This window comes from Psammomys obesus, unplaced genomic scaffold, assembly GCF_907164565.1.
Source record: "Psammomys obesus unplaced genomic scaffold, mPsaObe1.curated_primary_1811, whole genome shotgun sequence".
NCBI classification, from domain to species: domain Eukaryota; kingdom Metazoa; phylum Chordata; class Mammalia; order Rodentia; family Muridae; genus Psammomys; species Psammomys obesus.
In genome coordinates, this window is record NW_026596046.1 from 37,864,849 (window position 1) to 37,879,234 (window position 14,386).

At 41.3% G+C, this 14,386-nt stretch overlaps 1 protein-coding gene across 1 annotated transcript; it reads right to left on the bottom strand.

Annotated features, from left to right (window-relative positions):
• Positions 1–4,884: 4,884 nt before the first annotated feature.
• LOC129688392 (olfactory receptor 51I2-like) lies at positions 4,885–5,832 on the bottom strand. Its single transcript, XM_055623223.1, has one exon. It carries the CDS (start codon positions 5,830–5,832, stop codon positions 4,885–4,887), a length of 948 nt encoding a protein of 315 aa, XP_055479198.1.
• Between the last annotated feature and the right edge of the window lie 8,554 nt (positions 5,833–14,386).

Here is a 14,386-nt window from a genome sequence, read left to right on the forward strand (position 1 = left end):
ATTTGGAAAAGGGCAAAGATGGGTATGTGAGAGAATTTGGAGGTGAACTGTAAAGAACCAGAAAGATATCATAAACTTAATCTTTTAATGTTAAGTAGGGTACAAATGAGTGGTTCTAAAAGAGCCAAATTCTTTGATGTATATGCCAAACACTACATTTCCTAAAAACTAGAACTGAAGGTGTGGAGTAATTACAAAGCATTTTCATCCAAAGTACAGTCTGGTGGAGTATTCTTCCCAAGAAAGTAATATCTGATATATAGAAAGCAAGTGGGATGTCTCCAACCAAAAGCAAGAGATAGAAAATGTGGATACAGAAAGGCAAGAGGAAAGGGTCCAGCAGAAAAGGTGAAGACGAGGACTTATGGAAAGATTTTCTTCCTTAGACTTTAATGCTGGGAGTGCTCAGCTGATAGCATTCTTAGGACTTGAATTTGAAGAATCAGACAGTTTAGCTCTCCTACCTGAGAGTCACATGTATGGGCTGTATAAAGAAAGAAAGAACAGTCCTGGAGACCATGATCCCCTGTCCAGGTCCCCTGTCCTTAGCACTATATGATTGTGTCTGGAAAGTCCCTCAGCTTATTATCAGCTCAGGTGCTCCTGGACTTCTGGGAATACAGAGCATCACCAGCATCCACACCTCCCCGACTTAGCATTTCATGTCTCATGGGGTTATGACAGAGCAGAAATGATCAGAACGGGAAGAGACTTGTTAAGACTTTAGTCACTCCTCAGTCACAGAAGTGAGGGAAAATAATTCCCTACATTTTTGTAGCTTAATAACAGAGTATTCTTTAAATTTAAGTCTTCCCATTTAGTTTATGACCTTTCCAGTGTGCGTGTGCTTGTGCGTGTGTGTGTGTTTGTGTGTGTGTGTGTGTGTGTGTGTGTGTGTGTGTGTGTGTGTGTGGTGTGAGTGTGTGTGTGGTGTGTGTGTGCGTGTGTGAATGTGTGTGTGTGTCTACAGTCAGTATCTACCAAAAATGCTGAATCCTATAAAGAGAACTCAAACACCATATAAAGTTCAACATTTAACTTGATCAGGAGGCATAAAAGTCACTCATGATCATCAACGAAGCTGTTCTGAACCCTAGTAGGAAACCCAACCACACACACGGCTGATAACACACAGCCTGTGGTGACAAACATGTCATGACAAATGGCTTCTTAGTGAGGTGCTGAGACTCTGCACTGTGCTGTCTTCTCCACGGATGGCTACGGAATACCTTTTATGCAAGCATAAGGGGAATAGGGATCCATAGATGAAGATATTAGATGCACTTGAATTTTAGTCTGTATTACCTTTTGCTCAAGAAAGTATCTCGCCCCTCCCTGCAGGGTTTATTATTTCACCTATAAATAGATATAGTCACACATCATAGAGTATGAAAACGCAGTGAGCCTACTGGCTGCCTTGTAGCAGTCAATGGGGTTAGTCATTGTGTGTGTGTTCCTAACTACATCCTAAAAGGAAGTGGACCCTGACTGAAGAGTACAGGACTGTTTAAAAGCTTCCATTTGCAAACACACCTACAGGTACGTACTGAAGGAATAGTGTTAAGTAACAAAAGGTTCACATTTTACTACTTGTATAAATTTTGATACAGTATTTATACCTTTTTCAAGTTCCACATAATCCATTCTTGAGAAGCCTACGAATTAGTTACATACTTAGAGCGTCTGACTCTCAAAAAATAAACATACAATTGAAGTGAAATGATAAGCAAAATGCCTCTCAAAAGGTGTCCCCATTTTTATCCCATGAGTATGATATTTTTCTTGCTGAGAAATGAATTTTGCATATGCACTTAAGATTATGGATATTAAAATATTTTTCTTTTGTTACTTTTGAGTGATACTCATAATACTAAAAACTGAGCACATGAGTTCTTAAATTCACCAAACATGAATGTGCCCACAGGTGTGTTTACAAAAGGGCACATCTGAACCATTCTGTTCTCTTTAATCAGTGAGTTTCTTATCGGGACTTACGGTTAGAAACAAATACAATGACTAACCCATGACAGAGCTGCCTGACAGGCAGTAGCTAAATGCTCTCTTTCTTTAGGACAGAGAAGGAAAAACAGTAGACAAGTACAGGACTGAGTATGGGGCGGGGGTACTCAGTCCATCATTACTTGCAGGAGACAATGAAAAATTGCATTTAATTTTGAAGGCAGCTTTGAGGAAAATGAGCTGATAGCTATATATATAGTCTTTAATGGAAACTTCAGTCTCGCAGCTATAAAGAAATGAAACAGACCAACCCCCTTCAAAGTAGCTTCTTTCCCAGAGTTCTGTCCCACAAAACTTATAAAAGAGTCTTCTTTTTAAAACTTATTTGTTTTTTATTATTTATAATTTATTCACTTTGTATCCCAGCTATAGCCTCCTCCCTCATTCTGTCCCAATTCCACCCAAGTCCAATGATTGGGGAGGTCCTCCTCCCCTTCCCTCTGACCTTAGCCTATCAGGTCTCATCAGGACTGGCTGCATTGTCTTCCTCTGTGTCTTGGTAAGGCTGCTCCCTCCTCAGGGGGAGGTGATCAAAGAGCCAGCCACTGAATTCATGTCAGAAGCAGTCCCTGTTCCACTTACTAGGGACCCACATGGATACAGTTGCCCTGGGCTACATCTGAGTAGGGATTCTAGGTTATCTCCATGAATGGTCCTTGGTAGGGGTATCAGTCTCAGAAAAGACCCCTGGGCCTAGATATTTTGGTTCTGCTGTTATCCTTCTGGAGCTCCTCTCCTCTCCAGGTCTTTCTATCACCCCTTTCTTTTGAAGACTCCCTGCACTCCACCCAAAGCTTGGTTATGAGTCTCCATTATCTGCTTTTATACACTGCTGATTAGAGTCTTTCAGAGGCCCTCCATGGAAGGCTCCTGTCCTGTATCCTATTTTCTCTGTCTGTCTGTCCCGTTTGTCTTTCTGAGTGAGGGTTGATCATTTTACCCAGGGTCCTCCTTCTAGATCACCTTCTTTAGATGTCCAGATTTTAGTATGTTTATCCTATATTATATGTCTAGTATCTACTTATAAGTGAGTATATACCATGTGTGTCTTTCTGTTTCTGGAATACCTCACTCAGGATGATCTTTTCTAGTTCCCACCATTTGTCTGCTAATTTAACGATTTCCTTGTTTTTAATTGCTGAGTAGTATTCCATTGTGTAAATGTACCAAAAATTCTGTATCCATTTCTCAAGCAACAAATCAAGTAATCCAATTCAAAAATGGAGTACAGAGCTAAACAGAGAATTCTCTGTAGAGGAATATTGAATGGCAGAAAACACATACTATATGCATTACAAGTGGATATAATAAACTTTATTTTCAAATATTTCATAAATGTACCATAAATAGTTATGTACCATGTATCCTATGGACTATGGTTTATAGTAATAGCAATCAATTATCAGAGTCAAATGTGCTAAATAAATATTTTTAATGTATTTCATTGTTTAGTCATTTTGACTGTATCATAATAATATGAATACAAAACAGTTAGGGAACTGTTAGTCCCTCTTGGGTTAACACTCAGGGAAGTCCAGACAAAGCATCTATGTAGACACTGACTCACACATGTCAGATTATAAGAGATATTTTAACACTTTAAATTTGCATTTTACGGGGGACAGGTGCATGCATGTCACCGTGCACATAGAGAGGTCAGAGGGCAACAACTTGCAAGCGTCAGCTCACTCCCTTCAAACCTGGGGAGTCAGGCTGAGTCCCTTTACCCGCCGGACCAACTTACTGGCCTCGTGTCATGTTTACATCTCCGCACAGACTCCTGTGATTTCCCATGGAATAGAAACGAATGTGCGTAAAGAAGTTATACAGATGTTAAAGAATCCATGCTGTTTATACCTCGAGCCTGTGAGGTAAATACATGGAAGACTGACACCTCACTTCACATGTAAAAAAAATCAAAATCTCAAACGTCATTTACACTTTCTCCCATTAGGAGCAACATGCGACTGGAGAGTTAAGAAACCTTTTAGGATATAAAACTACGATTTGAGAAAAGTCAGCAACGTGTTTGTCGATTTGTTCAAACCTTGTTGTCTTCCCTTGGTTACTCATTTGCTATTTCTTATTCAACCACTCTTTCACTTATTCCTTCATTATTTGTCTCACACTGTCAGGTGCTATCTCAATGGAAGGACCGTGGCAGCTCTAATATGGATGGACAGAACAGCTCAAGATTATTGCCACAGAGAAGTCTTACTCTGTGAGGATAAAAATACTTATGGAGAATGGCAAAATGGTTCCCGGAGTTATAAACAAAGAGCTGTTAACTTCAACTAGGTGAAACTAAGTGCTGATGTACCACTGGTTTCTCATGCGTGGGAAAAGCGTCCAAAGAATCCTAAAATCAAATTGTGAAGAAATAAACACCAGAGCTTTACAACTTTGTGGACCTAAGGTATCAAGTCATTTTTGCTTAAAATTCCACAGTATTGATGACCTTGACCCGTCCCACATTAACCCCTCTCTGCATCTTCATCTTTGTCATGCATAGCCCTCAAGGTCCCACAGTGTCACAATGTATATTTTATGTTAGGCCTTGGCATCTCTAGAAAATAAATTTTCCTTGTTTTGATGGTAAAAATCTCTTGGTTATCTTGAAAACAAGATTGCTTTTTATCTCTAAAGAAAAGTTAAGAAAGTTGAGTTCTTGTTATGACCCCAAAAGGTGTTGGCAGGTACTAGCCTAATAATGTGGATCAACTTCTTATCAGCGATCCTGGAACTTTAAGCACAGGCCTCACAACCCTCACATCCCTGAACAGAGACTTAATCTCTCCCCGTTCTGGTGCCTGGCTGCCCCCACTCCCAATGCTAGACCATATATTGTTTCTCACTTTGCCTGAGTCACAACTTGACCCTGAAAAGCATCTTGCGCAGTCTCCGGCGTATCTCCTTTGTCTTGATGGAATAGATGACAGGATTTAGCATAGGAGGGACAAAGAGATAGAGGGTAGACATGAGGATGTGGACTGCGTGAGGCAGGCCAGCCCCAAAGCGATGCACGATGGACACACTGACCATAGGCACATAAAAGATGAGCACAGCCAAGAAGTGGGACACACACGTGTTGAGTGTCTTGAGGCGCTCCTCCCGAGACGCAATGGCCAGCACTGATCGCAGGATAAGCACATAAGAGATGAGGATGAGCGCAGAGTCCAGGCCGAAAGTGAGCAACACGATGGACAGCCCGTAGTGGCTATTGAGGGAAACATCAGTGCACGCCAGCTTAATCATGTCCACATGTAGGCAGTAAGCGTGGGAGAGGATGTTCTGAGGGCGGCAGAAGGGCAGTCTGCGCAGAAGCACTGGGAAGACCACGATGAGAACAAAGCTACGGAGGGCTGTTCCCAGGCCCATCGCCACAACGCGGGCATTGGTGAGCACTGTGGCATAGCGCAGTGGGTTGCATATGGCAACATAGCGATCAAAACTCATAGCCAGGAGGATGCCAGACTCTGTCCAAGAAAAGAGATGTATAAAAAACATCTGGGCCAAGCAGGCATGAAAGGTGATCACTCGGGCATGGAAGCAAAGAGCCGCCAGAACAGTTGGCAAAGTGGAGAAAGACACCCCCAGGTCATTCACAGACAATAGGGACAGGAAGTAGTACATGGGCTGATGCAAGCTCTGCTCCTCCTTGATGATGAGGAGGATCAAGGAGTTGCCTACAATGGAGATGGCATAGAACAAAAGAAAAGGGAGGGACAGCCAAGGTTCCACGGCTTCCATTCCCGGAAAGCCTGTCAGAATAAAGCTGGGAGCCTCAGAGGCATTGATTCTGAAGTTTCCCATGAGAGGATAGTCGTTTGCCACCAGTCAGATGAGGGTTTTTGGGAAACTACACCATGTGTCCAATATTACTACTATCCCTGTGGAGGGAAAGGAAGCACACAGGTTTTCAAATACTGACTGCACAGGTGTTTGATATCCGAAATCCACTGGTGAGCTGATCAGAAGGTTATGAAACACTTGCTATGGAAAGAGGCTTCTTTCTCAGGCTTCTTTCAGACGAATAAATTGGAAATCTTTTTGAGGGAGCTGACCATCTCATTCAGTCTCTTAGTAGCTCCCTGGATATGGTCAGTCAGCCAGCTTTCTCCATGTGCCTCAAATTTAATAACCATGACATAAGGTAACAGAAATTAAACATCCATTCTGAGATAGAAGGAAACAAATGTTCAAGTGAAGGAAGGAAATCACTCCAGGCTTCTTGTTAAGGAAGCTACATGGTTAGAACTTAAACTCTAACCCAACTATAATTTCCAGGTTTTTCCTGTAAATTAATAAACTGTCTCATGCTTTATGCTTATAACACACCGTTGCTGCTCTTCTATTAGAATGTCAAATTTCCCAAGGCATAGGAGATAAGAAATGCTGCCTTGTATCGGCCAGGTGAGGCTGTGAGAAGATGTAGTGAAAGGGCAACACACTTTTGTAACATTTCTGTGGAAAGCCTCCAAACAGCTGATCCCTTGTAAAAAGCGACTTCATAATATGGGTGCCGGATCAATTTCTGTGTCTCACAGATAACCACTGACACGCGTATCTGTCATTGAATAGCATGCTGTTTCCGTGTTTATTATTTTTTACAATCCTCAGAAAAGATAGTTTTCTGTGGCAGAAGTTAGATTCTCTATCAGGAAATACTAATACTAGGTATCAGGAGGAAATTACCTGTTGGGGGACGAGTGTTTGAGAAAGAATCCCAAGGATCATCCAATGAAGGACAAGTTTGCTGGAAAAGAGTGTTAGTTTTGAAGAGGTAGAAAACACAGACCAGAAACACTTAGAGAAATCTTTACAGTGCAATGAGCCCCTGACGGCACCATGCAAAGAGCGACTGGTGCCAATTTTAGAAGAAATTGTCCCAAGGTGAACAGACTTCTTCAACACCCTATTCTCATTCCACCATGAAATATATTCCACTGTAAGGAAACATAAACTTGTCTTAACTAAAAGCCTGCTTCTTCAGAAAAAGAGTAGCGTTGATATCTGTTGTAACCAGAGAAGAAGAAAAGGCCCCAGTGGCCCCTGTGACACTAGTGTCATCTAGGTTTCTTAGTAATTTTCTGAGTATTTACACCAAGGAACAAAATGAGAATAGAAAATTAAGAAAGAGGTGATAAAGAGTTAGAAAGACAAGGATATAAACAGAGGAGAAAAGGCTGAAAAAAATTTTAAAAGAGGAAATAATATTAGAAGGGAAAAGGTCAAGTGAGGAAATGTGAGATACAGGATACAAAATCAGAGAGAGAAGACTAGAAAGGCTACGACCGCAACTCTGAAAATAAAGATTAAAAGAAAGACAAATAAAACTGCAAACAGCTCCACGAGCTACATCAGCCTGCCTCATGCTCATCCCAGGCTGGTGAAGAACCCACATTCATGCCACATTTCTCAGGAGCTTCCTCTCAACCTCTGAGCAATGGGGGTCCACAGAAAGGCCTAATATTCTTCAACCAAACACTGCTGGGAATAGGTTCTTCACCACAGGATCCTGGTGTTTACCATCTGCCACTATTCCCTCAGCTGCTTCAGGGCTCTGTGCAGAGAACAAAATTAAAGTCTCTCTCCTCCCAGTCAAGCAGAACTTATGTGTATTTGCAGCATGACCTCATGACCATTGGGGTCCTGTAAGCAATGTATCAAATCAGAGTCTGAGCCTAAGACTTACAAATAATAAAATACACCTAATTCATTCTTCCTCTTCTCCAGCAAGACAGAGTTCTTTCCCGAAGCCTCATTTCCACTCCAAGAGCCCTTGCCAGGGGAGATGCAGACAGTGTGCTGTAGGGACAGCTACTCCCATAGACAACAGAAACAAATGCTTATCAGTGATGCCCTGTGTGGTCAGTGTCCTTGAACTCCATCAAAGCTTAAGGACATTGTCTTACTTAATCCTCAAAACCAACCTCACAGACAAGGAAGCCTCCCATTTTGCACCTGAGAAAACTGGGGACTCAGAAAGTCAAAATATACTCAAAATTATTAGAACCAAGTAACAAGGCTGCCTTCACGCAGATCATTTATTGATTCTCTCACAGTTATCACAACACATAATGGACAGACATGATACTGAAAATTTGTAATCACAGCATGGGAGACTAAGATGAAAGGATTGTGAATTGGAAACCAGTTTGTTTGAGTCCAAGGCCTTGGCCAGCATGAGAGAAACACAGACACACTCTGCCTCCCTAAATAAACAAAGCACTGCTATTTCATTTAGTGTCTTTAGCTACACTCAGTTTGCGCCAATTAAAAGGATTCTTCTTCCTCCAGGGCTGAATATAGGCACATTCCATTGTGCATATATGGCACATTATTGCTTTTTCATTCAACTGTTTGTGAGTGCCAGGCCTGATTCCATGCCTTAATTGTTTTAAATAGTGTGGAAATCCACGTGATCTTTCATTTGTCTCTTTGTTATGCTGATGTCATCTCTACTGAAAAAAATATAGGCTTTGCAGATGTCACTGTCCCCTGCCATCTCTTGCTACATAGTCAACCCCTTCATGTTCTTTGACGCCTCGCCCGACGGTGAGCCCTTGGGCCACGTCTCCTTCAAGCTGTTTGCAGGCAAAGCTCCAGCGGAAAATTTTTTTTGCTCTGAGCACTGGAGAGAAAGGATGTGGATATAAGGTTCCTCCTTTCACAGAATTATTCCAGGATTCATGTGCCAGAGTGGTGACTTCACACACCATAATGGCACTGGGGGCAGGTCCATCTATGGGGAAAACTCTGAGGATAAGAACTTCATCCTGAAGCACACAGGTCCTGGCATCTTGTCCGTGGCAAATGCTGGACCAAACACAAACATTTCCCAGGTTTTGTCAGCACTTCCAAGCCTGAGTGGCTGGATTGTGGCTTGTGGTCTTTGGGAAGGTGAAAAAAGGCATGAGCATCATGGAAGCCATGGAGCGTTTGGGGTCCACGAATGGCAAGAACAGCAAGAAGCTGTCCATTTCCAACTGTGGACAACTCTAATTCTTTTGACTTGTGGTCATCTTACCCACCAGACCATTCCTTCTGCTCACAGTGCCCTGTAACCTCTGCTCTCATTGTAGTTCCTTGGGTTCCATATTTCCTCATTCCCCTCCAAGTCTAGCTGGATCTCAGAGTTAACTTTATGATTATGAATAAAAAGTAAATTAAAAAGGAAATAAACAGGGAACGCTGGATCATAGAATGGATTTATTTTAGAATTTTAGGACTCTTTAGTATCTGTAATACTAATTCATATTCTTATCTGAAGTTGAGTCTCTCTCTCCCTATACTCATCAATATCTGTTCTGAAATTTTTATTAGTTCATTGAGAGTTTAGTACATGTGTTTTGATCTTGTTCAAACCCTTCCCCCAACTCTTCACAGATCCACACCTACTTCCTTACTGACTTGAAGTTGTGTCCATTTTATTCTTGGATGTAAAGTCTGCCAGAGGAGCGTGGTCAGGTTACCAGGCCCATTCTTTATAGAGAAAACTGTCTCTCTCCCTCTCCCAGAAGCTAACAACTGCCAGCAGCCCCAAGGCCAGCAGTAGGGTTTTGTGCCCAATGGCTCTCTCCATACTGAGGTTTGATGTAGTTAGGGCTTGTCCAGAATTTTTTGTCTGCTGTTTCAACTTTTTGAGTTTCTATGTGCAGCTGCCCTACTGTGTCTAGGAAGTAAAATTTAGTCATCCACCTCCTTTGACTCTTACACTCTTTCTATTCCCTTTAGTGGATGTTTGAAACTTGGGAGGGATGTGAAACATACATGTTCCTTTCAGGGTAGAACATCTGCTGTCTCTTATTCTCTGACTCTGACCAGTTGTGGGTCTCTGTACTAATCACCAATCTTCTGCTGGAAACAGAAGATTATCTGCTTGAGAAAAGCGTTAATCTATCGGTATAATGATAAGTCATTAAGAACTTATTTAATACTGTGTTTATTCAGCAGCATGATAGGAATAGGTTCTCCTCCAGGACCTATGACCTGTGTAATCACAGGCTCTAGCCTGATAAAGGTGCCAGATGTTGGTTTCATCTTGTAGACTGGGACTTAAATCTAATCGGAAAGTGTCTGGTTTACCCCCATGCTGCCTGTGCCACTGTAACACTGTAGACATATTTTATGAGGCCAGGGGATCTGTTTTGTTTAAAAATAAAAAATACCTAATTGGAATAAGATGATATCGCTTCTCACTTCTTAACACTGTCTTCATAAAGATATAAAGGGACCCATATTTTTGGGGGTACTGAGCAGGTATAGAGCATTGCTAAAAAAAAAAAAAAACTATTAAGTACTATTAAAATTAACTTTAATTTTAGTTAGTTTTGTTTAATTTTACATCCCAAGAGTTCCCCCTCTCTTCTCTCCTTACAGTCCCTCTCTCACTCCTTTTTCCTCCCCTTCTCCTTTCCTCCCAGAAAAGGGGATCCCCTCCCCCTTATCAACCCTCCCCAGCACATCAAGTCACAGCAGGACTGAGCATATCCTCATCCACTGAGGTCAGGCGAGGCAGCCCTGCCAGGGGGAAGTAATACAAAAGTAGGCAATAGAGTCCATGTTAGAAATAGCGCCCCCTCACCGCTTGCCAGGTGCCCCACATGAAGAACAAACCTCCCATCGGGCACTATTAATAATTTCTTATTGTAAGTGTTCCTCTAATGCTTATTCTCGTTGGATAAGCAAAATTATTGGGAGCAATATGGGGAAATTTGGCTCCCTAGGCAACAGCTGTTAGACCCTTCCCTGGGGCCCTGCTTCTACAAACAACTGCCAGTCAAATTGCCAGCCAGATTAAGTGTGGGGGAGAGAAGTTAGAGATGGAGACAGAAAAGACAGGAAGAGAGGTGTTTTCTACAGTTTTTCAGTCTCACACAATAAGAAAACAAAAAGCAGGTATCAAAATCTTTATGGTTTTTATTACATTATGGTATTTCTGCCCTTTTTAAACATGTCACATATTATACAACATACGTCACATATAAGTTTTAACCTCAGGCTGATTTCATTCTTGGTTATATGTGTTCAGCTAGTTTGGTTGGTTGGATGTTTTTAAGTGAATATGTGCTTGCCTGAGTGAGTTTATGTAGACCATGTGGCTCCTGCAGAGCACAGAAAAGGGTGCATGACTTCCTGGAATGTGGATTACCGAAATTGGGCGTTACTGGATGTGGGTTCTGGGAACCGAACCCAGGTCCTCAGCAAGAGCAGAGCTCTCAACCGCTGTACTGCCCCTCAGCTCTAACAAGCGTTTGTTTGGATCAACCGTATAATAACATTTTTTAAGAGACGGTCATTTTATGAGAGCGAATTTAGTCTCTCTAGCAAATTTCATACAGTTTTACTGTGTAGCATTTTCACTTCTCTAAACAGTCTGAGCTGAAATTCAGAATCTGTATTTGTTTGGATCTTAAGCAAGAATTCTGAGATTCCAATCACCTAAAAAAACATTGAAGACATCTATAAGCCATATTAAATAGTAGGTGACTTGAGGTTTTTTTGTTTGTTTGTTTTTTATTTTTATTAATTACAGTTTATTCACTTTGTGTCCCAGCTGTAGTCCCCTACTCGTTTCCTCCCAATCCCATCCTCCCTCCCTCTTTTTCTCCTATGCCCCTCCCCAGTCCACTGATAAGGGAGGTCCTCCTCCCCTTTCATCTAACCCTAGTCTATTAGGTCTCATTGGGACTGGCTTCTTTGTCTTCCTCTGTGGACTGGTAAGGCTGCTACCCCCTCAGGTAGAGGTAATCACTTGAGTTTTGATCTTAGTCATTCAGACAGGTATAAGATGGAATCTCAGAGTCATTTTGATTTGCATTTTCCTGATGATAAGGAGGCTAAGCATTTCTTTAAGTGTTTCTCTGCCATTGGTGATTCCTCTGTTAAAAATTCTCTGTTTAGCTCTCTGTATCACATTTTTTATTTGGATTATTTGGTTTGTTGGTATTTAATTTATTGAGTTCTTTATATACTCTAGATATTAGCTCTTTGTAGGATGTAGGATTGGTCTTAGTTGGTGTTCTGTTCAGAAAGTTGTCTCCTGTGCCAATGAGCTCAAGGCTCTTCCCCACTTTCTCCTCTAGCAGATTTAGTGAGTTTGGTTTTATGTTGAGGTCTTTGAGCCACTTGGACCTGAGTTTTGTGCAAGGTGATAAATATGGATCTATTTGCATTTTTCTATATCTAGACATCCAGTTACCAGCACCATTTGTTGAAGATGCAATCTTTTTTTATTGTATGGTTTTGGCTCCTTTGTCAAAAATTAGGTGTTCATGGGTGTATGGGCTTATTTCTGGGTCTTCGATTTGATTCCATTGATCAACCAGCCTATTTCTATGCCAGTACCATGCAATATTTAAATCAATCTGGCACTCTCTCAGAAATCTAGGCATGCCATACCTCAAGACCCAACTATACCACTCCTGGGCATATACCCAAAAGATGCTCCACCATACAACAAGGACACTTACCCAACCATGATTGTAGAAGCTTTATTTGTAATAGCCAAACTGGAAACAACCTAGATGTCACTCAACCAAAGAATGGATACAGAAACTGTGGTACATTTACACAATGGAACACTACTCAGCCATTAAAAACAAGGAAATCGTGAAATTTGCAGGCAAATGGATGGAACTAGAAAACATCATCCTGAGTAAAGTAACCCAGACCCAGAAAGACAAACATGGTATGTACCGACTTATAAGTGGATTTTAGTCATACAATACAGGATAGACATACCACAATGCACAGACTCCCAAGGCATCTTAGGCTTCACGTGGGCCCACTAGTTAGGGGAGTGGGGAATAACTGTGTCGTGGACTATGTTGCCTGATTTTTTTATCACTTCCCACAATGAGACTTCCCTACCAGGCCACAGTGGAGGAAGATGAACTCAGTCCTCATGTGAGTAGATGAGCTGAGGTGTCTGGGTAGAGGAGCTTCCCTATTCTAAGGAATACAAGGGAGGGGATGTGGGAGGGAGGGTGGGACTGGAAGGAGAGGAGGGAGGAGCCTATGACCTAGATGTAAATTGAATTAATAAAAATATTTTTTAACAAAAGAAGAAAAATGGTAAGTGAATACTTGTATAAATGTCTAGGACATTTCTAGGGAGTTTTCCATTTGGGGAATGTCTAGGGTTTGAATTACATTGTGGTTTCTACTTCCCTTCTGATTTGGAGTTTTACCTGAGCCATACTGTCAGAACAAAAGTTTGATGTTCATGACAAATAGGCTATGATATACATTTTTATAGGGATTATTAGACTTTTTTCTCTGGATCCTGGGTGCCCACAAAGAGAGGATCTGGAGGCCAAAGTAATTGCATGCTGACAGGAAATAGACATAAAAATCAATGTCTCTTTCTTGTTTTCTACTTACCCCATAATGAATGGAGGCTGGATGTCAGGACTCATCAAGAATTTAAGAGGCTAATTTGATGGAAAAACAGCCTAAACATCCATATAAGCTATCCTGGTTTAAAGAAATGAAAAAGAAAAGGTTTTAGGATATCTCACTAGAATTAGAAGTACAAACTGGGCTACAACCACCCATTCATGTAAAAACAGGTTAATATTGCTGAGAGTAGAAGCTGACCTCAGAAGTCACCAGCTGTGCCTCACAGCATTGTCCGCTCTCCTCAATTATTTATATTTTAAAAGCAGTTCTTATAGGTAATTGTTGAAAATTTAAATTAAAAATAAAGCTCTAACCCTGTCATGATTCATTAATACTGACTACATACAAATTTAATGAGGAAATGGTATCTCATTAAGGAATATTTCCTCCTTAAAAACCTGTTTAAATAAGCCAGGCATAGTGGTACACACCTTTAACCAGAGCACTCAGGGAGGCCAAGGCAGGCAGATACTTGTGAGTTCAAGGACAGCCTGGTCTACAAAGTGAGTATAGGACTCAGAGAAACCCTGTCTCAAAAAATCAGAACAAACAAATAAACAAATGTGTTTAATAACTTGCTGAGGTCTTAGTGTTACGTGTTGCCTTTATTAATACAATGTCACAGAAATGAGCAGACGTGGCCAGAGCACTAACATGGCCCACACCTATGGCTCATACCCCGAAACAGCAAAGGACCACACTGTAAAGTGCCTTGAATCTGACTCAATATTCTACTTTCATGGTTTAAAATATTAGTAATTTTAAGGTATGTTTTGTGGAGTGAAGGCTAACGATCAGGGAGCATACACAAGTCCATGATCATTTCTTGATACGTGGCCTCAGAGATGCCCTGTGTCCACAGAAAGCACAACATCCAGTACACAGGGAATTCAGTGACACCAACACCATTATAGAGAAAAGGAGAGAAGAGAAGGAAAGAGAAGAGAAAGGGAGCACAAAA

Bases quoted from the DNA above. Each gene is read 5' to 3' on its own strand.
- LOC129688392 (XM_055623223.1), bottom strand. From the start codon at position 5,832: ATGGGAAACTTCAGAATCAATGCCTCTGAGGCTCCCAGCTTTATTCTG.